Source organism: Lycorma delicatula, chromosome 4 (assembly GCF_047948215.1).
Source record: "Lycorma delicatula isolate Av1 chromosome 4, ASM4794821v1, whole genome shotgun sequence".
Taxonomy (NCBI): Eukaryota; Metazoa; Arthropoda; class Insecta; order Hemiptera; family Fulgoridae; genus Lycorma; species Lycorma delicatula.
Genome location: NC_134458.1, coordinates 134,247,796 through 134,271,207, shown reverse-complemented (window position 1 = coordinate 134,271,207; position 23,412 = coordinate 134,247,796). Strand labels below are relative to the sequence as shown.

At 30.2% G+C, this 23,412-nt stretch overlaps 1 protein-coding gene across 1 annotated transcript in view; it reads right to left on the bottom strand.

Moving 5' to 3' along the window:
• Positions 1–23,412, bottom strand: part of LOC142323883 (uncharacterized) — a 620,757-nt gene that overhangs the window by 209,796 nt on the left and 387,549 nt on the right. Inside the window, exons 4-5 of the mRNA XM_075364195.1 lie at positions 22,854–22,889; positions 8,333–8,359 (exon numbers count right to left, since the gene is read on the bottom strand). Of these exons, the coding sequence (XP_075220310.1) occupies positions 8,333–8,359; positions 22,854–22,889 (63 nt within the window). The remainder of the gene's footprint in view (positions 1–8,332; positions 8,360–22,853; positions 22,890–23,412) is intronic.

Here is a 23,412-nt window from a genome sequence, read left to right as displayed (position 1 = left end):
GTGTAATCGTCATTTTCTCTTAGCATTGGGGGGAAATGTACATCTATTTATTACCTTAACTTATATATCAGGATGTACTTATTAGGAAATATTCTAATTACCTTCTTTAATAATCAATGCTATAAAGAAAACAAGTGAACCTAGTTACACATATTTCATTAAAGTTGATTTTCACGTTTTATAACTGAAATAAAAAAATAATTACCCTAAAGTAAGATTTTATCGTAAAGAAATATATTATAATAATTTAAGTAATTTACATGCATTTTATAATTTTTAATTCTGTTTTCATAAAAAAATTGTGAATTTTTAATAAGTGTAAAACATTTTAAACAACCGCTGTTTTGATTACTCGTCAAAGTAATTCACAAATTAATTACCAGTTAAAATGAATTCAGTGTAATTAATTTTTCTTCAGTTTAAAAAGAAAAATTTCAACTGCAGATGAATTAAAAAAAATTTTTTTCCTCATAATTTAGGAAACTAACATAAAACAAAAGAAAAAAATAATTGTTTCTCATTGTTACTTATTTAATTTTATAAGAGCGATTCGAAATAATTTTTTATTTGGCAGTAGAAACTATTAGAGAAGAGTAATTTAATAATATTTAGCCTAAATTACATAATAAAATTGTAAACGGTAATTCAAATGGTCATATGATATGATATGATAATACGCACATATTTACACTACTAAATAGTTTAATAAAGTAAATTTATAATACTATTTAGAATAAATTACGAGTCATTTAAATTAGGAGCGTTATTTCTAATATTTAAAATAGTTCAAATAGTGTTAAAAAATATTTATTCAGTTAACGCTGAATAATTTACATTCGTCGTATCAGATACGCCTTTTCTCGTTTTAGCTAATAGAATAATAATTAAAAAAAGCTAAATATTATGAACAATAATAATAAAACTAAAAAAAAATAATATTTAAATCGAAATATCAAAGTATCGAATTTATCCGAAGTTGCACAAATTGGTTACTTTCTATTAGAAAAAAAGAGTAGAATTTCGTTAGTGACGAATGTATCATCTGACTACTGATTTAAGCCGACCGTCTTTTATTTTACCGTTTTGCCGGTTTCCGGATTCCAACCGAAAATATATGGGAATTCTTTGCTGATTTATTATTTATTATAATCAGATCTTTTATTTCTTTTTTCACATTGTTTTCAATAAATATTTTTAGTATTAATGGGGCACAATTTAATATTGTGTTCCATTAGTATTAATGGAATACAATCTAATAAATAGAATAGAATAGAATAGTGTAGTAAGTAGAATAGTGTTAAATACCAACAAGGATGGACGTACACAAAAATCTACAACTGCATTTCAAAGTAATGCCTATAATGAATAAATTTTAAGAAAGTATACAGAACCATTCTAACAAGGCGCTTTTTCATCTACATACAGCGGTACATCTACTTCTCTCCGCAAAAGCCTTGCTATAACTGCTCGGCTATACATAATAAATAAATTATAAGAAAACATCAAAATAAAATTATGAAAAATAAATTTGGAAAAAAAAATAGAAAAATTTAATTAAAACTAATTTTTTTTATATGCCTTCTCTGACATGCTTGCAAGAGACTAATTTTAAAGGTAACAACTATGTAGTTCTGAAAGGTTACAATGTTGTTCTCAAAAACATGTTGGATGTCTCCCACGCCATCTTCATTAGTGATCGACTAGCCTATAAAAAATTCATCTGCATACTAGCCTTGAGGCTGTGGCTTGCTCCTGGAACGTTTACAGTATGTAATATATATTTCCACAGCAGTCGGTAGTTTAATGCAGATGAACTAACAGACGTAATTAGGCAATTGTCCGAACCATCTCTACTGACGGGTGATTTTAATGCTTACATCATCAGCTGGGGGTGCAAAAGTTGGACGCTAGGGGCAAGTTAGTGGAAAGATTCCTTGAGAGGCCGGATCTTATTTTCCTAAACCGAGGCTCATATACACATCTCAACAGCTCATATGGGACTTTTAGTACCATTGATCTGACCGTTTGGAACGCCTCCTCAGTTTAGCTCTACGAATGGGGAGTCCTACAGGAACTATACGGCAGTGACCACTTCCCCATTGAAATAGCGATCAAACACCGCAAAGTAACCTGTATTCCAAGAAGAGTGAACTCTAGATGGCTGCTGCAACACGCTAACTGGAATAGATTTAAGGAACTGGTTACTGAAGACGTTGGAGATTTACAGGTGACGGGTGACGGGGCTCAAGTAAAAGAATACGTTAAGAACTTTGCGGATCTTGTGATGCGTGCTGCTGAACTCAGTATACTCAAAACGTCGGGCTTCATTGGTAAGAAACGTATCCTTATGCATATTCTCGAGCTTTGTGTAAGTAAATGCTAAAAAATAAATATTTTAAAAGGTATACCTTCCTTTTCCATCCGAACGTTTCATTCAAAGTAACCAAAAAAGAAGACCTTATATATATTTTTGATGTATTATTCGGTTTTTTTTTAAATTTTTAATACTGCTGCTCGTAATTTTGATAATTTAGAGGAATGAATTAGTAGTATAAAAAATTAGCAAAATATTAAAATTAATTCATAGCAATTTCTTTTTTTTTTTTTTGTAAAATGCCCTTTCAAAAATTAAAAAAAAAATAAATAATTTTACAATCTATCTAAAATATATTGACAACTAAATGACGAATTTAAATTTGGGTTTATTGTTTATAAACCCATGTTCAAAAAGTAAACATGAAGTATTGAAATATGATATGGATCGAATATGTGCATGAAATCTTTCGTATAGTATGAAAAATTCCAAACGTAACCAGGTATTGACTCTGGTCGGACTTAGAATAGATTCACTATTAAATGTGTCGGAGATCACGGTTCGAGGAAAATCTGTATCCTAACATTTTACTGGCTTCTGGTTTCTATAATAATACTATACTTAAAGATACAACTATGTTTCAAGGTCTTATATAAAGTCCTTGGTGGAACAATGAATGCAAATTAGCGATGTAGGCATCAAAGAATATTTTCAACAGATACAAACGGCATCGGAATGACACAACCTTTGTAGAATACAAAATACGACGCTCGAAGGCTAGAAGGATATATAAACAAATTAAACGTCGAGCGTGGTGCAATTTCTTAGCCTCGCTTAATAGACACACCCCTTTGAGTGAGGTATAGAACAAGATCAGCAAAATCAAAGGAAATTATAAAACCAATCATGTGCATGATCTGGTTGAGAATGGTGGCGTAATTCACAATCCTTACGACATTGCGAATATTCTAGGTGACAGGTTTTGACGGAACTCCAGCGACTCAAACTTTGATGACAATTTTCTGAGGACTAAAAACGGCCCTGAATTCAGTTTAGAGGACATACTTCGACGGAATAATAGCATCAACAAGGATCTAAACGCTTCTCTCACCTTGAGTGAATTACGAGATATACTTGCACGCCTAAAGTCTTCTAGCCCTGAACTTGATGGAATAATACTATATATCTTCATACGGGAACTCTCTGATGAGGGTCTCCAGTACTTATTACACCTGTTCAACACTAATTTGGAGGAAGGAGTGTTTCCGGACGTTTGGAGGGAGGCTGTAGTCATCCCTATGGCTAAGCCCAATCGTAATATCACTTCAGCAGAAAACTACCGTCCGATTGTTTTAACGTGCACACTTTGCAAGGTGATGGAGAAGATGATAAATAACAGACTGAAATGGCATCTGGAAAGAATTAAATTCTTCCCCCAATACCAATAGGGATTCAGAGAAAAGATATCTACCATGGACCACCTAATGACAGACGGATGTGTATGAGGCATTCGTCTCCAAGGAGCATCTCCTTGCTGTGACTTTAGATATTGGAAAGGATTATGAAATGGCTTGGAGAGAGGGGATAATTGCTACCTTGTTACAGAACGATGTTAACGGGACTATGTTGCGCTTTATAGTTAATTTTCTGAGTAAACGGACGATTTGTGTTAGAGCTAATGGAGTACTTTCAAAGGTCTTCGTAGAGACGGCTCTGTCTCGGCCGACGGATGTGACTGTTCAATTGTACCCCCTGACACCGAGATGTTATATAAGCTTAATGCCTGTTCCTCTGCGTTCCTTTGCGACGCCTATGCAATTTACTCCGCCTTGAAAGTTATCGAAACCCGCAATGATGATAGCTTCCTAGTAATTACCCACTCTATGAGTGTACTTGAGAGCTTGAGCTGCAAACGTTCTGAATCCACCGTCCAAATTATTCATGATATCCTTTCAAGGATAAATAAGACTCTGATATTGAAATGGATCCCTGGCCATTGTGGCATCCTCGGAAACGAACCGGCTGATGAATCTGTCAAAAGAGCGGCAATAAACGGCTTCCGAGTATACAATTGACTGGTGAGAGAGGCTTCATGAGATTTGTCCGTGTAAAACTGCGAGCTCAGTGGAATACGTTCTGGCTGCTGAGTCCTCCCACGCCATTACATAACATCCGGGAGAATGTGCTCGAGAAACCTGTTTCCCCGAGCAACAGAAGAGACCAAGTCATCTTAACTCGGCTAAGTATTGGACATACCAGGCTTATCCACGCTCATCTATTTAGCTCTCCTCAGCAGATCTGTGAGGCGTGCAAGGTCAACTGGTCCGTGCACCATCTGCTCTTTGACTGCCGAATCTTTGGAACCATCTGACAAAACTTAGACCTGGGTTCAGATATGAAATCTCTACTAAACCAGAAAGAAGGTATAAAACGTCTATTGCGATTACTATCCTACAGTGCAATGAAGAATACAATTTAGTGATTTTTGTCTGATTTATGTGTTTTAGTTGTGTTTGTTGTTACTTGTCTTTGTTTATTCTTTATTGTTCCTATTTCTTTATTGTTTATTATTGTTATTTATGATCATGTAGTGTTATTTTAGTCGCTAATGACTGTAATTGTTGATGCGACCGTAAATAAAAGCATTAAAAAAAATTATTTGAAATTAAATTATATTGTAAACAAGTCGATGAACTTATACATATTCATTGAAAAAAAATGGTTAATTAAGAAAAATACCATAAATAATCAGACAAAACGTAATTAAAAACGAAAAGTTACTTTTCAAAATAAAACTCTTTTAAAACCATAAATAAAAACCTAACATTCATTATTATAATAAATATCTAATACAGTAATAAGTTCTTTCATAATTTTAGATAACACATTGCTTAAGCAATAACAACAAATAAAACCATTAAATAATCATCAATTAATAATTGTAATTTATTAACTATCCAAACTAATTAACATTTTAATTAATTATAATAAAATTACAAAACATTATGAATGTTATAATTACTACGTACAAAGAAATGAATTACACAAATAATAATTGTTAACAAAAGTTGTAATTAAATTTATTAGTTAATTAGATAGTTAACCTTGGAACGTTCTGTCGAGAGATTACCGTGTACGTTACAAGGAATCGAGAAATTAAAACAGGCGCCTACAGAATAAGAACAAGAGCGACAGAACGAGAGAGAGAGAGAGAGCGTGAGTGAGTAAGAAGGCGAATGTTTGGTAGCTGGAGACGAAGAAAGAGAATGGGGTGAGGACAGAATTAATAGATGTATACGCTTTGCATATTAATAATGTAAATAAAACGTACTATTTTCCTTTATTACATAAATTACTGAACAACATAAAAATAATATACATAAAAAAAAAAATCAATTTTAAAACTTATTTTATAAAACATCAATAATGTTTCATATAAGTGGTTTTGATAAAAATCTACATAATAAAAATTGTAAAGCAAAAGTAAGACTTCTGTAAAAAAAAAAATCGTCTAACATAGAAATTATTAAAAAAACGTACTTTCAGTATCATCATCATCATGGTATTTTTAATGTAAATTTCAACCGCAAAGAAATTAATTGTTTCGGATCTTATTTCCAAGTATATTTATTTGAAATGAATAGTTAAAACTGAAATAATAATATTAGCTAAATGTTTATTTGTTTATACAGCAAAAACAGGCTAACGACAAGTAATAATTACTACGGGTGATAATGAAATGTATAGCTTGTGAAAAAAATCATGCCTGATCGGGAATCGAACCCTGAACCTCCGGATGAAGGGAATTAACATTACCACTCCACCACGGAGATCGTAAAATAATAATACCCTTACATCAACAAAAATATTCTCGGATTTACTAGAAAAAAACAGGCTTTTAAATGACGAAATGATTTCAATAAAATCCTCTTATGTATTATTTTCCAAAACGGATCAAATTTTTACAGTATTTTATTTTAATACCAAGAATAATATAATTAATCATAAAAAAACTAAATAAATTAGAAAGTGGAAAAGTTGGATTAATAGTACAATAAACAAATCCGTAAATAAATATTTAAAATTTTTTAAATTATTCTTAAACATCAATAAAAAATACTTAAAATTTATTAAAAATAAAATTCTAATCGTCTAACTAAAGACATACAAAAACTAACAATTTTCTAGACCAATAATTTTAAAGATATGAATACTGCCTTGCATCCATCTTAATACGACCACCCACCACTTCTTTACATGTCCATACGAACTTAAGGGTAACGTCATATATATATATATATACAAGCCTATTGTATTCTGACTCCTCCCACTGAATTTGTTTAATACCAACCAAAAATATCATATATCCATTCTCCTAATAGGTTAACAATTCTAACAAATCATAAATCACCAACCGTAATGTTGGTGGAATAGCGAAGAAGCTATTTACCATAATGAAAAAACAAAGAGGACAAGCAGATGTTATGTCCTTTTTGAACTAAAAAAAAAAAATATTTAAAGTTGCTAACAAGTAAATGAAAATAATATATTAGAGTTGCAATTACAAATAAACTTACTATAATCAATAATAATATACTTCATGAAGTCTAACAGCCCAAATATGTTATTTTTTAAAAACTTTAACAGCGTATTAAAATTATCATGTGCAAAAAAGATTTACTAAACTTTCCTGGTTAAAAAAAATATAATATTTTTTTTTACATATTGTACACAATATGTATATGTACATATTTTTTTTATTTTTATATGGGTAAACATTAGGATCAAAATTACACGCACGCGTGCACAAACAAAATAAAACGAATGTTATACAATGGATTAAATATAGCCTGCTTTAAAATGGATAACGTTTTACAGTCTGCCGACTTTTTTAATTTTTTTTTAATAACGTTTCCTTACAACGTATTCGGAGTAAAACTGCTTATTATTATTATTCTCAAAATTCAATAACATAGAATACACTAACATTAAAAAAAATTCAAGTTTAAAGCACTTATATACAATTTTTGATCACATCAAAGAAGCTGATTTAATTCCATGAAACACTTTACAACTTGTATACAAAAAACAGGAAATGCCGAGAAGTCAAAGTTGTATAATAGCCGTACTTGTTTAACTCAATTATATAAGAAAAAATCTAAACCTTATTAATAATACAAAGAAAAATTCATTTATAAAAAAAAAAACACAAACAAACTTATGAATTTATATTAATTTATCCTTTTAATATGTTTTTCAAGATATTGAAAAGTATGAAAACAAATAATTTGAACTTCAAAAGATAATATTTAATTTGAATCAGCATTCAATTCAAGTTAAATAAAAATTCAATTTAAAAAAATATACACTCTTCACTATACGCATAAGAACTTCACCCTAACCACTCAATTTCTAAAGGATAAGGGCAAAAGGAAGAAAAAAAAATAATAAAGAGAGTTCTAAATCTGTTCGAGCGAATTTATTAGCTCCCTTTCGAATCATTTTAAATATTCCCTCGAGTAAGAAAGACGAAGGAAACCCATTGTACTGGAAAGGAGGGAGTAGAATAAAAAAAGGGAGCGATTGAAAATAAGAGGGATTTAGGAAAATGATTAGCGATCTGTTTTGTAGGGACGCTTCTGACGCTTACTGTATATTCAGCCGAACGAACGTATTATAGTCCCGGCGTCTCTTATCCGAAGCACAATAGGATGAATAAGATGATTGCGGAAAAAAGGTGTGATCCTTCGTGACGCTAGAATACATTGATAAAATCTATTTAAGAACAAACAAAGGAAAAAAACATCATGTATAATACTATATAAACAGAGAAAAATTTATGCCCTAAATATTCACTAAACAACAAAATCTGAAACCAAGCAATTTGTAATATAATTAAGATATAATTAATAATAATAATTTGATACTAATATTCAGCTACTAGACGAAAGCTACTAAATATTCAGCTACTTCACGCACAAAAATAAGTAAATGAAAAATTGAAGTAAAATTTTTTACCTTATCATCTTCTCCTTCGCTATCACACTGAAACAAAAAAAAATTGTTCATTTAAATACGCATTTGGATTGTTAAACAATCATCTTCACCAATACAATATTTTGTAGAAGTAAATATGAAAATAAAAATGTATAATATTCTAATACAAAATTCATATAAAAATGTAAAAAAAAACATTCTTTATCTATATACGTATTTCGATTGTTAAACATGCATTACCAGTATAACCAGGATTTTAAAAGTAAATATGGGTAAAAAAACAAAGATGTAAAATATTAATAATATAATAACTAATAATAAAAAAATTAAATTAAAAATAATAAATACACACAAAATAGAATCAGAAGATTAATTCTACTGCATTCATATAAAAATGTTAAATTACAAAATTATTAAATATAATTTTATACAATCCACACAAAAAGTAAAAAAACATTAGCTATTATGTACGCCTAAACCACTAAACTATTCCCTTAGATTAACCGCATTATTCATTCTACGGCTTTTGTTTACGTTAACATTAGACAAAAGTTTTTCTAAAGAAAAATTGATTGCATTACAATTCAACCAACATAGAAATATTTTTTCCTATTATTACAAAAAAAAAAGGAAATTATGTCACTTATTCATTTTCAAGACTTTTCTCGAGAATTTTCGGTTCACTTTTTCATCTCTTCTCACCAAGAGTAGAATAACTGATTATACGTATTAAATAAAGAAAGAAACTCGTAAAAATAAAGCAAAGCAAGTCAGTAAATTACTTTAAAATTCATTTTTCACTTCTGAAGAATAAAAATAAATAAATGATATAGTGATGTTCAGGGCCGGCACTATTATGTACATGAAAAAGGTGTTCGTCGAAGAAGATTAAATTTAAGAGTTGAAATATTCTTAGATAAGAATTTCATAAGATAAATCATTAAAGAAAACTAGTTTAAAATAATAATAATAAATTTTCAAGACAACTAAACTGAAAAATAAAGGATGTTCTCTTTATTTTTCAGTTTTTCACTAATCGTTTTTTTTTTTTTTTTGAAAAGGTTAAAGTACGATGTAACTGACTGAATCCAATAGGCAGGGAAAATTTGAGCCCTCAACATAAAAAAAGTTTAAAAATCAGAAAAATGTAAGGTAAATATTTTCTATTTTATGATAAAACGTATTTATGAATCTCTCTGATAACGTTTATAAGTACGGGAAACAATTCTATTTTTGTTTAAGATGTTAAAAATTTCAATCGGATTTGGAGTTAACCAAAGCCAAAGCAAAACGATGATTTTAAATACAAAAAAGGAAGAATGTTTTTAAATTTAATTCTCAAAAAAAAGTGATATTTCACTTTCTGTGTGGAGAGTTACATTTTTGTAAGTTAGATTGTAGAAAATGTTAGCAACATTTCATCAGAAGAGAATTCTTTTTTAAAATTCATAATTGAAAACGTTATACGTATTCAACACACTTTTTCTCTCTCATTCATTCTCTCCTTTTCATCGTCTTACGGCTCAATATGCATATGTACATGTTTGTATACGTGTAGATACATTGTGTGTGAATTTTATATATAGATACAAAAAATAATAATAATTTGGTCAGTATTTCGTCAAGCGGTTTAATTTTCTCTTCTGTACAAACGACCACAATGACCGCACATAACGCAACACAATTCTAAACATTGTATCATGTTTGTAGCATTACATAACCACACAACCACAAGAACTCCCTTTATAAACCTATAAAATACATACATATTCACACAAACTTATCAGTAACCACGTTCTGTGAATTAATTTAACATATAATTATACATACGACAAAATTTGTTGGTGTTGCTATAAATGTTTGTTAGATGTTTTAATAAAAAATAACATTAATATTCATTTTAATGTAATGTAAACGTTGAAGGTGGTCGGATATTATTTTTGTGAATGAAATTAGATAACAAATTCCAGTTCAGAATAAAAAATAAGTAAATGGAAACGAGTACTGACAGCAAATCATTAATTTAAATATTATAAAACACATAATTTTAATAGAGAACACAGATTTAAAACAAATTGATTATATTTTGTTTTCTAGTCGAGTATAAAGTACATCAAAATTTTCTTAAAACAGAAGTAAAAGCATTTTATTTAAATCATCTTTCCATTAATGAACACGCCTAAATTAATTTTTTCTACCTAAGTTGATTAATTCTAAAAAAGGAATGACCTTTTAACATTTTTTTTTAATGATTAGTTCCGTTATAAGATTAAAAACTGAGTCTACACATGATTTTTGTACACTAGAAAAAAATTGTATTTACGCAGTCGTACGATGTACTTCATAGGCTTCGGTGAAACCATAATTTAAAAAAATATCGAAAAAACTATTATCTATTTGTAAATTAAGTGATAAAAAACCCAGTTGTAGGGAAACTGGTATAAGATATAAGTAACCTCCAAAGCTGATATAACTATTCTTAGAAAATATCACATGTTAAGTTTACCAAGAAATGAAGTTGATTTCAGATTCCTTTTTCCGTGAGCCAAATGTAACGTAACCAATTCTCACCGAAATGAAAATGAGATATCCATATTATTTTCAATTCATAAAACCAAAAAGGTACACATTTAAAATTAAAGGGGTACTGTAAGTATCGTTTATAGTGACATCGGACATAATGACATTCGGATATAGTGACAAAAAACTTGTTTCTTGGTTGGTTTGGTATGCTGTTAATACATACACACAGTATGTATATTGTTTATAATTATATCGGTTGTAGTACCACATCGGTTATTACGACTTATTTTTTCTACTCCAATGTAACATTTTATCGCTTACAATGACGGACGGAAGTGACTCGTCAGTAACATAGCATATCTACGTTGTAGCTACAGATATTTTAACGGCTAAAATGAATCACCTTTTCCTTTTTACCTGCAAGTACTATATTTCTTGTTTTTCTTATCTTCTTTCTATACCAGATTATTGTAAATTGAAGCAACCACATTTTGTTGTTATTAATCTTTTGCTGTGAGCGTATCATATCGCGCGGGTACTGTATTTTATTTTATGAATCCTGTGTAATTCATTTAATAGTGATTTCATTATGACTTCGCAAAAAACATTCATGATAGAGGAAAAGACGCACATTATCTGTCGGTTAGAGAATGGTGAAACTAATAAGGAATTGCCCACGAATTAGGCGTACGTCATTGAAAATATCGGTGATATAGAGGAACTGTGAAAAAATTAAGAAATATTTTGAAACAAATTCTATGAAATCAAAAAAATTACGGCCTATTCAACATAATGATGTAATTATTATGTTAAAGTGCTGTTAAAATAGTTTAAATACCAGAGGGTTAGTGATATCCTTATTAGCGGCCCTATATTACAAACTAAGGCGAACGATTTTTCTGAATAATTCGGTAAACCACGTGAAATAAATTCAGTTAGGATAAAACGGTTACGTCAGCGCCACTATATTGTGTCGGAAAGAATAAGCGCCGAGGGCGCAGCAGCTCCAACCGGTGTGTCAGAAAAATGGCTAGAAACCATTTGCCCAAAATTAAAAGGGCTATTCGGACGAAAAAATCCATAATGCTGATGAATCCGGTCTTTTTTTAAACTGACGCCAGAAAGAAGCCTTCGGTTTAAATAGGAGACATGTCCGGGGGGAAAATTATCAAAAGAAAGACTAACAGTACTAATTGCTACAAATATAACTGGAGCTGACAAAAACAAAAATCTGCTTATAGGGAAAAGCGCTAAACCCCGATGTTTTAAACATTTGAAATCGCTTCCTGTTATGTACGAAAAAGTAACAAGAAAGCTTGGATGACAAGTGATATCTTTACGTCTTGCTTACAAAAATGGCCCGAGTGGCGGCTCGCGTACAGGCACTGTGGAACTGGCAGCACCCCGCATTTCCACTTGATATTATCGATAACATTTAATATAATCAGTTATTCTATCTTTAATTATTTCTTTATACTTCTTCAATATAAGCTTAATCAGTAGCCATTCCCCAGTTTATAAAAAAGATACAAAAATCTTTGTATGGAACTGTGCGCTCACAGTTCCAGCGGCGTAGTGTTTGGCTGTTGTGCGCATGCGCACAGAGGAATCTGCATGCGAGGCTGCGAGGGATAGACAGCAATGTCGCTCCCACACTGCCGACCCTGGCGGAAGGTAGTGATTTTTTTTTTTACTCCGCGTGTGTTGTGCTTAAAAACCGTGTACCATATTCATGAGTGTGATAAAGTATAGAATTAGATTATTATCCAGCTTCCAGCTACACTATTTGATTCATTTTTTTTGGTTCTTTTATTTTACAGAAAATTTTAACCATGGCCTTGAAAAGGCCCAGAAAAAAATAAATATTACTAGAAATCCACTTAAAAAGCAGGCATATACAATAATAATCTAAGTATTAAAACATGAAATATGAGAATATGAATACATTTAATTACCCAACAATTATTTATTAACAATTAGAAATCTTATTAATTAAAATAAATTGCATGAGAAACGTTATATTCCATGCTATTCATTAAAATTTATATACATAAGTACTCATCTGATGTAATAAATGGTAATTGGTTTGATACTGTTTACTAAGGTTAACTGATCATAAAAATTAATACGTAGTAATAAGAATATAATTAAAATATTATTTTATATATATATATGCTATAAATGCATATACTGATGATGATGATAGCCTTAATAAAATTTTTAATTATTCTAAATTTCATATTACTCCTGCAAAAGGTAAAATTTATTATTATTTATTTAATTTTATAAAATAAAATAAAATAAAAATTACAATAAACGTAAATTATAAGTTAAAAATAATAAGAATTTAATAGTTACTATTTATTAAAAGTAACAATAAACTTTTTAATTTGCGTATTTAGTGTTCCCTTATTTATACTAATATACAGAGTGTCCGGAATAAAGGTATACAAAAGTATGTTTATATTAAGAGAACCAGTAAATATAATTTAATAATTTTTTAATAAATGCAGCAGCTCAGTAATTTATTGTAGGTTAGTCAAGTTTAATGTGTACACCTTTTGTAGCTCGGCAGACGTTTAGATGATAATCTAACTCTTGCCAGATGTTTAGGAGCATCTACGGCGTTATTAGCCAAGAACTTCAATAATTCTCTGTTTTAAGTCGTCCAAATCTAGAACGTTTCTTTGATACACACAAATTTTAATAAATGCCCAAGCAAGAAATTTCAAAGGAAAGATATCTAGAGATCTAGGTGGCAATGCAGTTGGACCTCCTCATCGGATCCAACATCCGCGGAAAGTATTATTCAAAAACACAGTAACATCTCGACGAAAGTGTGATCTTGTTGGAAACTGAAGCCTGCAGGAATCTGAGGAACAGCAAAGTTCTCAAGCATGTCGAGTAACGTGTGGTTTATCACAGTGAGCTCCATGAAAAAAAAATGGATCGATTAGACCATTTTTAAGCAGTTCTAACCACCAGACACTGACTTTCGGTGTGTTCCTTTCATTTCCAGTTATGGTTTGCACGTTTTCAGAAACCCAAATTCGACAATTGTTTGTTAACTTTCCTGCACGTATGAAAGGTTGCCTCATCGCTAAATAAAAACGTATCAAGATAATTAGGACTATTTTCGACACGGTGAATTAGTTGCAGCAAACTGATACCGTAGGAGGCGATCATTTGGTTTAATGTGATAGAGTTGTAACTCGTACGCCCGCAAAGGAAGCCGCTTATGAACAATGTCGTGAACAATGGAACGAGGAATTTGCAGTTCGTAAATAGCCCGCCTATCTTCCAGGACTAGTTGTGAATGCAACACGTATACGATCCACAGTTTCATGACTATTGAAAATTCTGGATGATTGCTAGTTTGTGAAACCTAGCTTCCATTCTCTCTTAAAGTTGTACCCACTGACAAATAGAATTGGATGTAGGAGGACCGATATACCATTCAATTAATAGGCGTTGAACAGGCGTAAATGATTGAAAATCCACTAATCAAAGCACACACTAAACTTTCTACTGTGGAGTCCTCATCTCGACAGACTAAAACTGCATCGTGAGAGTCGGCTTGGCTGCGCGCTATACTCCGCTTACTTTGAGAGAAAACAGAACAAAATTTGCAGATATTTCCTGTTGATTGAGCCTACATTTAAGAGATTGACGACTGGTTTTCTAAACATAGGTACTTTTGGATACCTTCAGATCTACCCGGACAGTAAGATATATATATTACATTTTAAGCGAATGGTATTTTCGTTTTCCTCATACGTCAAAACGTAAAGAAAATACAAATTTCACCCCCCAACTCCACGTGCGATCGAATGTAATATCAACTTCTTCGAAACGTCGGTAAAAAAAGTGCACAGAAGGTATTGTGAATACTTCTGGTAGGTCGTTAGAAGTCGGTATACATACGAAAAGGACTGTCATATTTAAGTTTGCTCTTTCTACAAAGATAAACATAAAACAATTATCTAATCTAAACTGGTTTTTTAGACATTTATTATTTTATTGAAAGATCAAGCCCTTATTTTATCCAAAGATTTTTTTTAATTATCTAAAAATTAGACTGTTAACATCATCCATCAGTCCTCATGTGTGAGATCTGGTGCGCGTTTTATATCCCGTAGACAATCTCCCGACATAGTTCACGGTCCTCTGCCATTCGAATCAACGTGCCTAACGTTTCTCCAGTCGCTTCTTTAATTTGGTCCAGCCATCTTTTCGGCGGTCTTCCGCGAGATTTGCTGCCCTCGAGTTTTCCCTGTACGACGAACTTCTCAAGATTTTCGCCAAGCCTGCGGACGATATGGCCGAAAAAGCGGAGGATACGCTGGAAGCATATTGCGGACAACTCCTCTGTATTCCCAGATCGTTTATAATCGTGTTACTATGCCTCATAAATGGGAAAAACTTAACGGGTAATTTATATACTTTTTTTAAAGGAAAACCATTATAAAACTTTTTATTTTTTACTCCAATATAGTGACTTCCAATTTATTTTCAAAACGCCTATAAAATTACAAAAAAATTATCTAACTCTACCTTGTTTTTGTCAGCAGTTTAAAGTCAATGTTCCATAACTTTGTTAACGATTTTTATGCTTTTTCAATGGACTATTTTAACATCCAAGACCACTCATAAAATTATAATTCCGTAATTTTAATAAATAACAAAATAGAAACAATTCTGGATTGTATGGAAGGATAAAGTTTCATTCATAATGTTAGAAGGATCTGCAATCTGATAGAAAATAGTAAAGTTGTTTCACAATGGAATACTGTAAACAGCTGTATATGTGTAGGTAAGAGGTCTGTATTGAATTTTATATGTACTTGTAGTGACTGTACCTCTTTTGTAAAAGAAGACCGATATTTTTAACAGCAGTTGTACCCTAATAGAAATGGTTTCTTTCACGATTCTTTTTCCACCTTATAAATCACCGAAATATTTACGTACCGTAATAATTATGTTTTGAAAATAAATGATCTGTGTAAAAACGTTTATCTTAATTAAAAGCCTCAATATTTTTTTGTAGATAAGAACAGAGTCGTTCAAACTTTTGCAATTATTTGTATGAATAGAGTAGTTATATACGTTTTTTCTTCTAAATATAACCTCAGAAATTAGTTTAATATAAAAAACAGAGTTAATTAACCACAATTCCAAGATGCTTTTTTTAAAGAATTTTCAATTCCCAATACAGTTGTAAAACGGTCTGAACTGAAATTTTTTCAAGATTTTACGATACATGACATATATCTGATATACTATTTATGATAAAAGATAACTCTTAAATAAAAGCATGGTTTTATTTTTTAACTATAATGTAACAGTGTAACCATAGAAAATATAAATAGTTTATTTTTTAAAAATATACCTCTATAAATGTTTTAAAGAGGATTTGTATATAAAAGCATTTATTAATGAAAAAAAAAAATAGTAGTTAAAAATTAAATAAAAGGCTAAGATGTTCTTTAAAAAATATATATAAATAATAAATGATTAATTAATAAGTGTTTATATTACAAAGAATTAATAATATTTATACACTTAAGAAATATCGTAACTAATTAAAAATTCACCAATACAAGACAAAAAGTATAAACAAACTGTTAAGATATTATTTTAAAATGTATAATTTAAAACCCACTTGAAAGATGATTTAACATTAATGTAAAGCCTACATTTATAGGTGATAAACAACCAGATCTGTAATAAAAATTTCATAATGAATAAATACAATAATGAATTTTAAAAAATACGATATTTTTTTTAAAGTATTTTATTCAAGGTAAACAGTTTTGAAATAATCAATAACTTTTGTGAAGAAAAAACAAGATTAACGAATTTTAAAACAAATAAAATGAAATTCTATCGTAAATATACTTAACAGTAAACTTGAAAATATAAAAAGTAGAAAAATAAGAAAAAAATATATACAGATTTTTTCGAAGAGAACTGGTTTATCAATTAAAATTTCTAATGTTTAGAGAACTCTCAAATGCCCAAGAATTGATTAAAATTGATCCTCTCAAGCCTTATTTAGCCAAACCATTTTCAAAAATATTTATATTTTTTTCTAACTATACTGATTACATTTTAATTATAATATTTTATTCTGATTTAAAAGAACTTTAATCCTTAAATCACGGCAATCTCCGAGGACTGAGTTCTCTACAGTCCATCAAAAGTTATAAAATAAAAAATTAAGAATATTCTTATTAATTTTGATAATAAATAACTAATAAGTGAGATATATACATATAAAAAAGAAAACTCCTTTACATTAAAGGAAGATGCTCCAGTGGGAGAAAGTGGTATTTTTCATTAAGAAGTTATATAACCGTACGTACAAATTTAGATTAAAAAAATTAGACACCCATAGAAATTCAAAATTAACGAGGTTTTTCCTAATTTCACTATTACCATTTTTTTTTTGTATCCTTAATAAAAATATTCATCACAAAGTGGGCACAAACATCTAGTTGTTTGTAGAAAGTTTTTGCAAAGTTGCAAAAAAAAGTAATAACATTCTAAAAATGTTTATATTTTTTCCAAAATATTATAGAACATATATATATATATTTATCTCACTAAAGGGACAAACCATAAAACGCGAAGATCCGATAAAAATCGCTTATAGAAATTTGGAACAACACACATTTGTGTGTGTTGGCCTTTATTTCAGGAAAGGTTGAAATAAATACTTTATAATTAGGATTATATATACACGGTGATTCATGAAGAATTAAACACTTTCAGGACATGTTCTACTAGTGAAAATAAAGAAGAAAATTCACATAATTCACTCGTTAACGAGTGGTGGCTGCTAAGATTTCTCCCTGATTTTTGCACCTTTGGTAAGGTTAAGCCAGAATGTAGTTCTTGGGACCCAACTTAAGGGGTAAATTTAGTAGCTTTATATAAAATCTGATCTGAGAAAAAAAATATATACAAAAAAAACTGGTTTCAGAATAGTATTTTTAGTAGTTTTCCAGAAATCTGGGGTAAAAGGTAAAAAATTTGGCATCGAAAAACACAAAATTTTATGTTTGCCGTAAAATAACTTAGGTAAATGGGTAATAAAACACACAAAAGTTTTAAAGAACACTTGTAGAGAATTCGATTCTGAGTAAAATGGTATGAATAAAGTAAACAGAAACTAAATATAAGTGTAAGACTTTATAAATTTTAATAAAGATAAAACACATTAATATGTGATATGTTTTGATATATTACAAAAAAAATTAAATATTTTAGAATAAAAAATAAGAATGCAAAAAAAAATAAATAAAACAACACATCAATAAAACCACTAAATTTACCCCTAATTTGGTTCCCAAGGAGTACAAACTGGCTTAATTTTACTGAAGGCGCAGAAATCAGGGCCAAATTTTTGCCCTGATTTTATATATATACATATTTTAAAATCTGTCTAGGGAATGAGTATATACGGAGGAAGGGGATATCATATTTTGATAATGTCAGGAAGATAAATTTTTTCTTCCCTTTTAATTCACTTTTTGATTCCAGTAATACTTGCAAAATATTTTTCAAAAAAATCACCCCCTTCCGCAAATATTTTAAAAACAAAAATTTCAACCAATGCTCGTTTTTATTAATTCTAAAATGATTTAAAAATTAATTATATATAAATATATATAATAATTAATATGATGTAATATGGTTTATTATCTCATTTTAATATTTTTTTTTAAAAGAGTGGTAACGAAATTCAGTTGCATTTTATGATTCCCTACTTCGTATATTCGACTTCTGTATCCATAATACGTTGATATTATTATTTATCGAAGTTTAGAAAGAAAAACCACACCGATGTATAGTAGTTTTATCTGGGATTTCTGAAGTACATAACAGTGCTAATAGTACGTGTACCGCGCAGGACTACTCTGTAACAAGAAGCCAGTCACCGGTCCAGCAATCCACCCCTACTCTGCTCGTCACCTGAGCTTTCTAGACTTTGACCAGTAATAAAGTTTCATAAAAATCCGCTGAAGGACGGAGAGATAAAAAAATTATCAATTCTTCATAAAAATTTCTGAGAAACATGTTATTTTTTTAATTTATTATTTACTGTAATTTCGATAAGTAATATTTAAGAAAAAAAATTTTCAGAAAATTACTTCCTCTCATAACTATTTCAAATTTCAATCAGAGCGGCTTTCACTAGAATTTTTAATTTGATAAATATTTCAAAAGAAGTGAACAGAATAACGAATTTTAGTTAGTTTATAATTCCAAATTTCGTTAATTTAAAAATAGCTTTTTTAATAATTGAGAGATTTCTAACAAAATAGGAAAAACTATAAACTCTTTGCCACTTTTTGTGAAATTATTTTGTTAAATTGCTGCTTGAACAAGAGATGTGTAAGAAAAACCTCCAAAGAAAAGGAGGTGAGAAATTAAAATACTGGATATAAACATATTGAAAAATGAGGTAAAACTTTGAATCGTCCATGTTATAACAGGATAGGTTTTACGTTTACATAAGACATTACAATATAAACAGAGTATTTAGATTTCCTGGCCTAAGGATAACGTGACATGTGTGCTCGAGCTAAAACCGATATGCATGCGATTCAAAACTAACATCACTAACCATTACACGAGTTTTTTTTTTATTCATGGAAAGGAAAAGGGAGAGCATGTCAGACAGAAGCAAAATGAAGAGGGTTGTTGTGTTCAGAACGTTAATTTGAGTGGTTGTACAGACAGCACCAAGCGGTTCGGTGTGAGTAGTCGGTGTACTAATCGAATCGCTAGCGGGGCTAGCGCAGCGGCCCGGCAAATAGATCCCAAGTTCCCTTCTTCCCTCAACGTAGCTCTACCGTCCAATTTCACATCACATACAACACAAAACAAACACACACATTCGTAAACACGCACGCACGCACACATACACAGAAACAAAACCATCTACCCTAATACTCTAAAACGACAACAACAATGAAGATGAAACTGACTTGAGAACAGGAAATGAGATTACAAGACGACGAATGGCTGCTTCTGTTACAATTACTATTATCAACAAGTAGAAATGTAGCTACTGAATAGCACATCAACCATATAACAGACCACAAGCACAATGTACAGTTTAGAGGGATGCACTACCATTCTCTCAACTATATAACAGCTATTATTCAAACATTTAGGTTTATGAGGAGCAAAACACTACCAGATAAGAGACGGTTCAAGGTCCTCTTACAGAAGTATTTATATATATGAAAACAACAATCATTGATTGTTAAATAATTGTAATTGGTTTCTAAACCTATAGGTCTCGAGTTCGAATTTCAATTTATAAAAACACCCGAATTAAAAAAAATATATATGTCTGTCAATCATCTGTTACACTTCCGTCGAAGAAATAAGGGCCCAACATTTCTTTTTGTAATCTTACATCAAACATGAATTTCATTTAATTAAGCTCCTTTTCTATAAAGGATTTTCTATATCCAGGATTTTTATCTGCCCAATAAATACAAATATTTATTGGTTTATTAGGCCATTTATTGTTTGAAGGCTATTTCATCAGACCGCATTATTTAAATAAAGAAATAAGATGCGTAACCTCTTCAAAATTAATAAATAAATTCCCAGTAGAATTCAAATCTTTTATCAAAATTTCTTCACCAAGTTCATAAAGTAATCCTGGTCGATAAAATTTAACCTGCAATTCCTTTAGAATAATTCGTAAACTTGTTATGGATATTACCAGCTTAAAAGACGCTTTTCTAGTTGACATTTAACGCTTTTGATTAATGTCTCCAAAACAAGTGTTTATCTTTTCTTTCTTTCTTTCTTTCTTTCTCTGCCTGTTTAGCCTCCGGGAATTACCGTTCAGGTATTACTTCAGAGGATGAATGAGGATGATATGTATGAGTGTAGTCTTGTACAGTCTCAGTTCGACCATTCCTCAGATGTGTGGTTAATTGAAACCCAACCACCAAAGAACACCGGTATCCACGACCTAGTATTTACCTAGTGTTTATCTGGCCATTCAAAAGTGATTATGCGAAATGAAATCTAGATATGTACAGCCATATAAAAAAAAAACTTTAAACAGCAAAAAAAATTATAAATTATATCTTATCTAGATGGTTTAATAAAAATATAAAAAAAACTACAATCATAACAAAAATATATAATTTAAAAAAATATTGATTATTTAATTTAATTATTAATAATTGTTAAGATAATAATAATTAAGAAAAAATTAAATAAATTAATCTATAAATAATAAAATAATACAGAGCGTTCGGAAAGTCGCTGTGCAGTATACTTCAGAAATATGTGGTGCATTCTATTCTTTCGGCGTTGGGTCGGTGTAAATAGAATGCGGATTATGGGTACAATATTTTTTTCAAAATACAGTTAATAGTGATCGTTATTGTGCTGTTTTAACAAGTCTCATTAGTCAGTTAACAGAAATCAATCACGGTTGGTTCTAACAATATAGCGCACACAGCGAACAGTTCAATGACTTTTTATGACATGTCTTTGGAAACGAATCATTTCGAGGGATTCGTGGCGTGCACGATCGCCTGATGAGACTCCCCCAGATTACTTTCTAAGGGGGGGCAGCGAAATAAGCAGTGTATCGCAACAGACCATGCAAGATTGGCGAACAAAATCCGCAATAACGGCAATATAAACGAGACATTATAGCACATCAGTTGCTTAAAGTGTTTGAAAACAAACTGAAACGTGTGCAACTGTACCGATGATGGAGGAAATATTTCCAACATATTTTATAAATTATCCCAGTTATTGTAATATCCATTCCTATAAAATAATGAAATAAAAATACAAGTAATAATTAAGAAAGTTTTGTCATTACACTTCCATAATTACAGTGCACAGCATCTTTCCGTAAGCCCTCTATAATAAAACTGTTTCTTCTTTGTATTTTATAAAATAAAACCGAAAATACTTAAAAAATATTTAATGCTAATTTTTTTTTAATTTATCTAATGTGCAATTATTCAGCTAGTAAACAATAAGCAACCTCCCCACGGCCCAATGAGATGAGGATGATATATATATCATTTAAATGAGGTTTAGTCTTGCTCAGTCTCAGGCCAACCGTTCCTGAGACGTGTGATTAATTGAACCCTGATCACCAAAGTTCACCTTTGGCCACTTTCTAGCTTTCAAATCCGTATAAAAACAACTAACCATTACGTATTTGAACCTCAGTACCTTCTACTTCGAAAATCAGCTATTAAACAACTGATTTACGACGAAAAGTTAACCACTAGACCAGCCCGTTGGACTGAATGTCAGTTAAAAAATAAATTCAGATTGTCCTGATAGAAAAAATATAAAAGAAAATTACACTTCTTATATGAAGACATATATATTACAGTATGTTTAATAATTAAAAATTAGGATAAACTGGATTGAGTTTTTTTAATTCAATAAGCATATTCTCACTTGAGGTTAAATGATAATAAGAAAAATAGATCCCGTAAAATGATGGATTAAAAGTTTTTTTACAGGATATTAATATTAAAAAGATGAATAAAATACCATTAGCTCGGTAAAAATTACAAGCCAATAAAAAAAATAAAAACTATTAAAAACAAGAAAGAAACCCACCCCAATGTTATTCTAAAATGATTCTACTCTAACAGAAATTACGCGAAACACATCAAATATAGACTTAGTAATCAGATTAAAGGACGATATGATCCCTTACACCTACGTTAACATTAATATTTAAAGAAAGCTTACGCACTTATAAGGTATACTCTATTAATATTTATAATTGTTAAAAAAATTTTTTTTTCTTTTTTTTTAGGACAAAAAACACTTTCCTGTTGTCGTCCGGGTACGATATTTGTTCTAGTAAAACTGGACAGTTAAAAATTAATTAAAAAACTAAAAACCCCGACTCGTTAAAATAAATGTTCAAAGTAAAAAGCCTGTTACGCATGTTAAAAGATAATACAAAGATATGAATTTCTCGAATATTAATACTTACGATATATCCTCGGCCGCTACTACATCGACTACTCGCCTGTAACAAAAGAAATAAAAAAATTGTTTATTAATCTCGAATAAACCAAGAAATAAAAAAAACATAAATATTACGCAGTACACAAAATTTGTAATAATTTTATTATTAAAACTATATCAATATAAAAAAAATTCTATTAAATTGATTGTACATAAGAAAGGTTAAATGACGTTATAGTAAAACTAGTATCTAATGACATACAGTAAAGGCTAGTGTCCTAATATTCATGCCTAATCAGGATTCGAACCGGGATGAAAGGCTTAGAGGATACCATTCCACTCAGGAGATCGGAGTTACAAAAGAAAACGTTCAAAACAAACATGAAGAAAAAATCATTAATACAGTCGTTTCACAATGCTACAAGAGTAGTCGGATAGACTGATACGTAAAAGTTTGTGCCGACTTTCAAGTTCTGAAGTAGCGTAATGAAAGGGATGAGCAGTTAGTTATAAAGTTACCTAACCCACTAATAGTACTTTTACTACTAGTATTATAAAAATTAGTTAACTTTCGAATATCGACA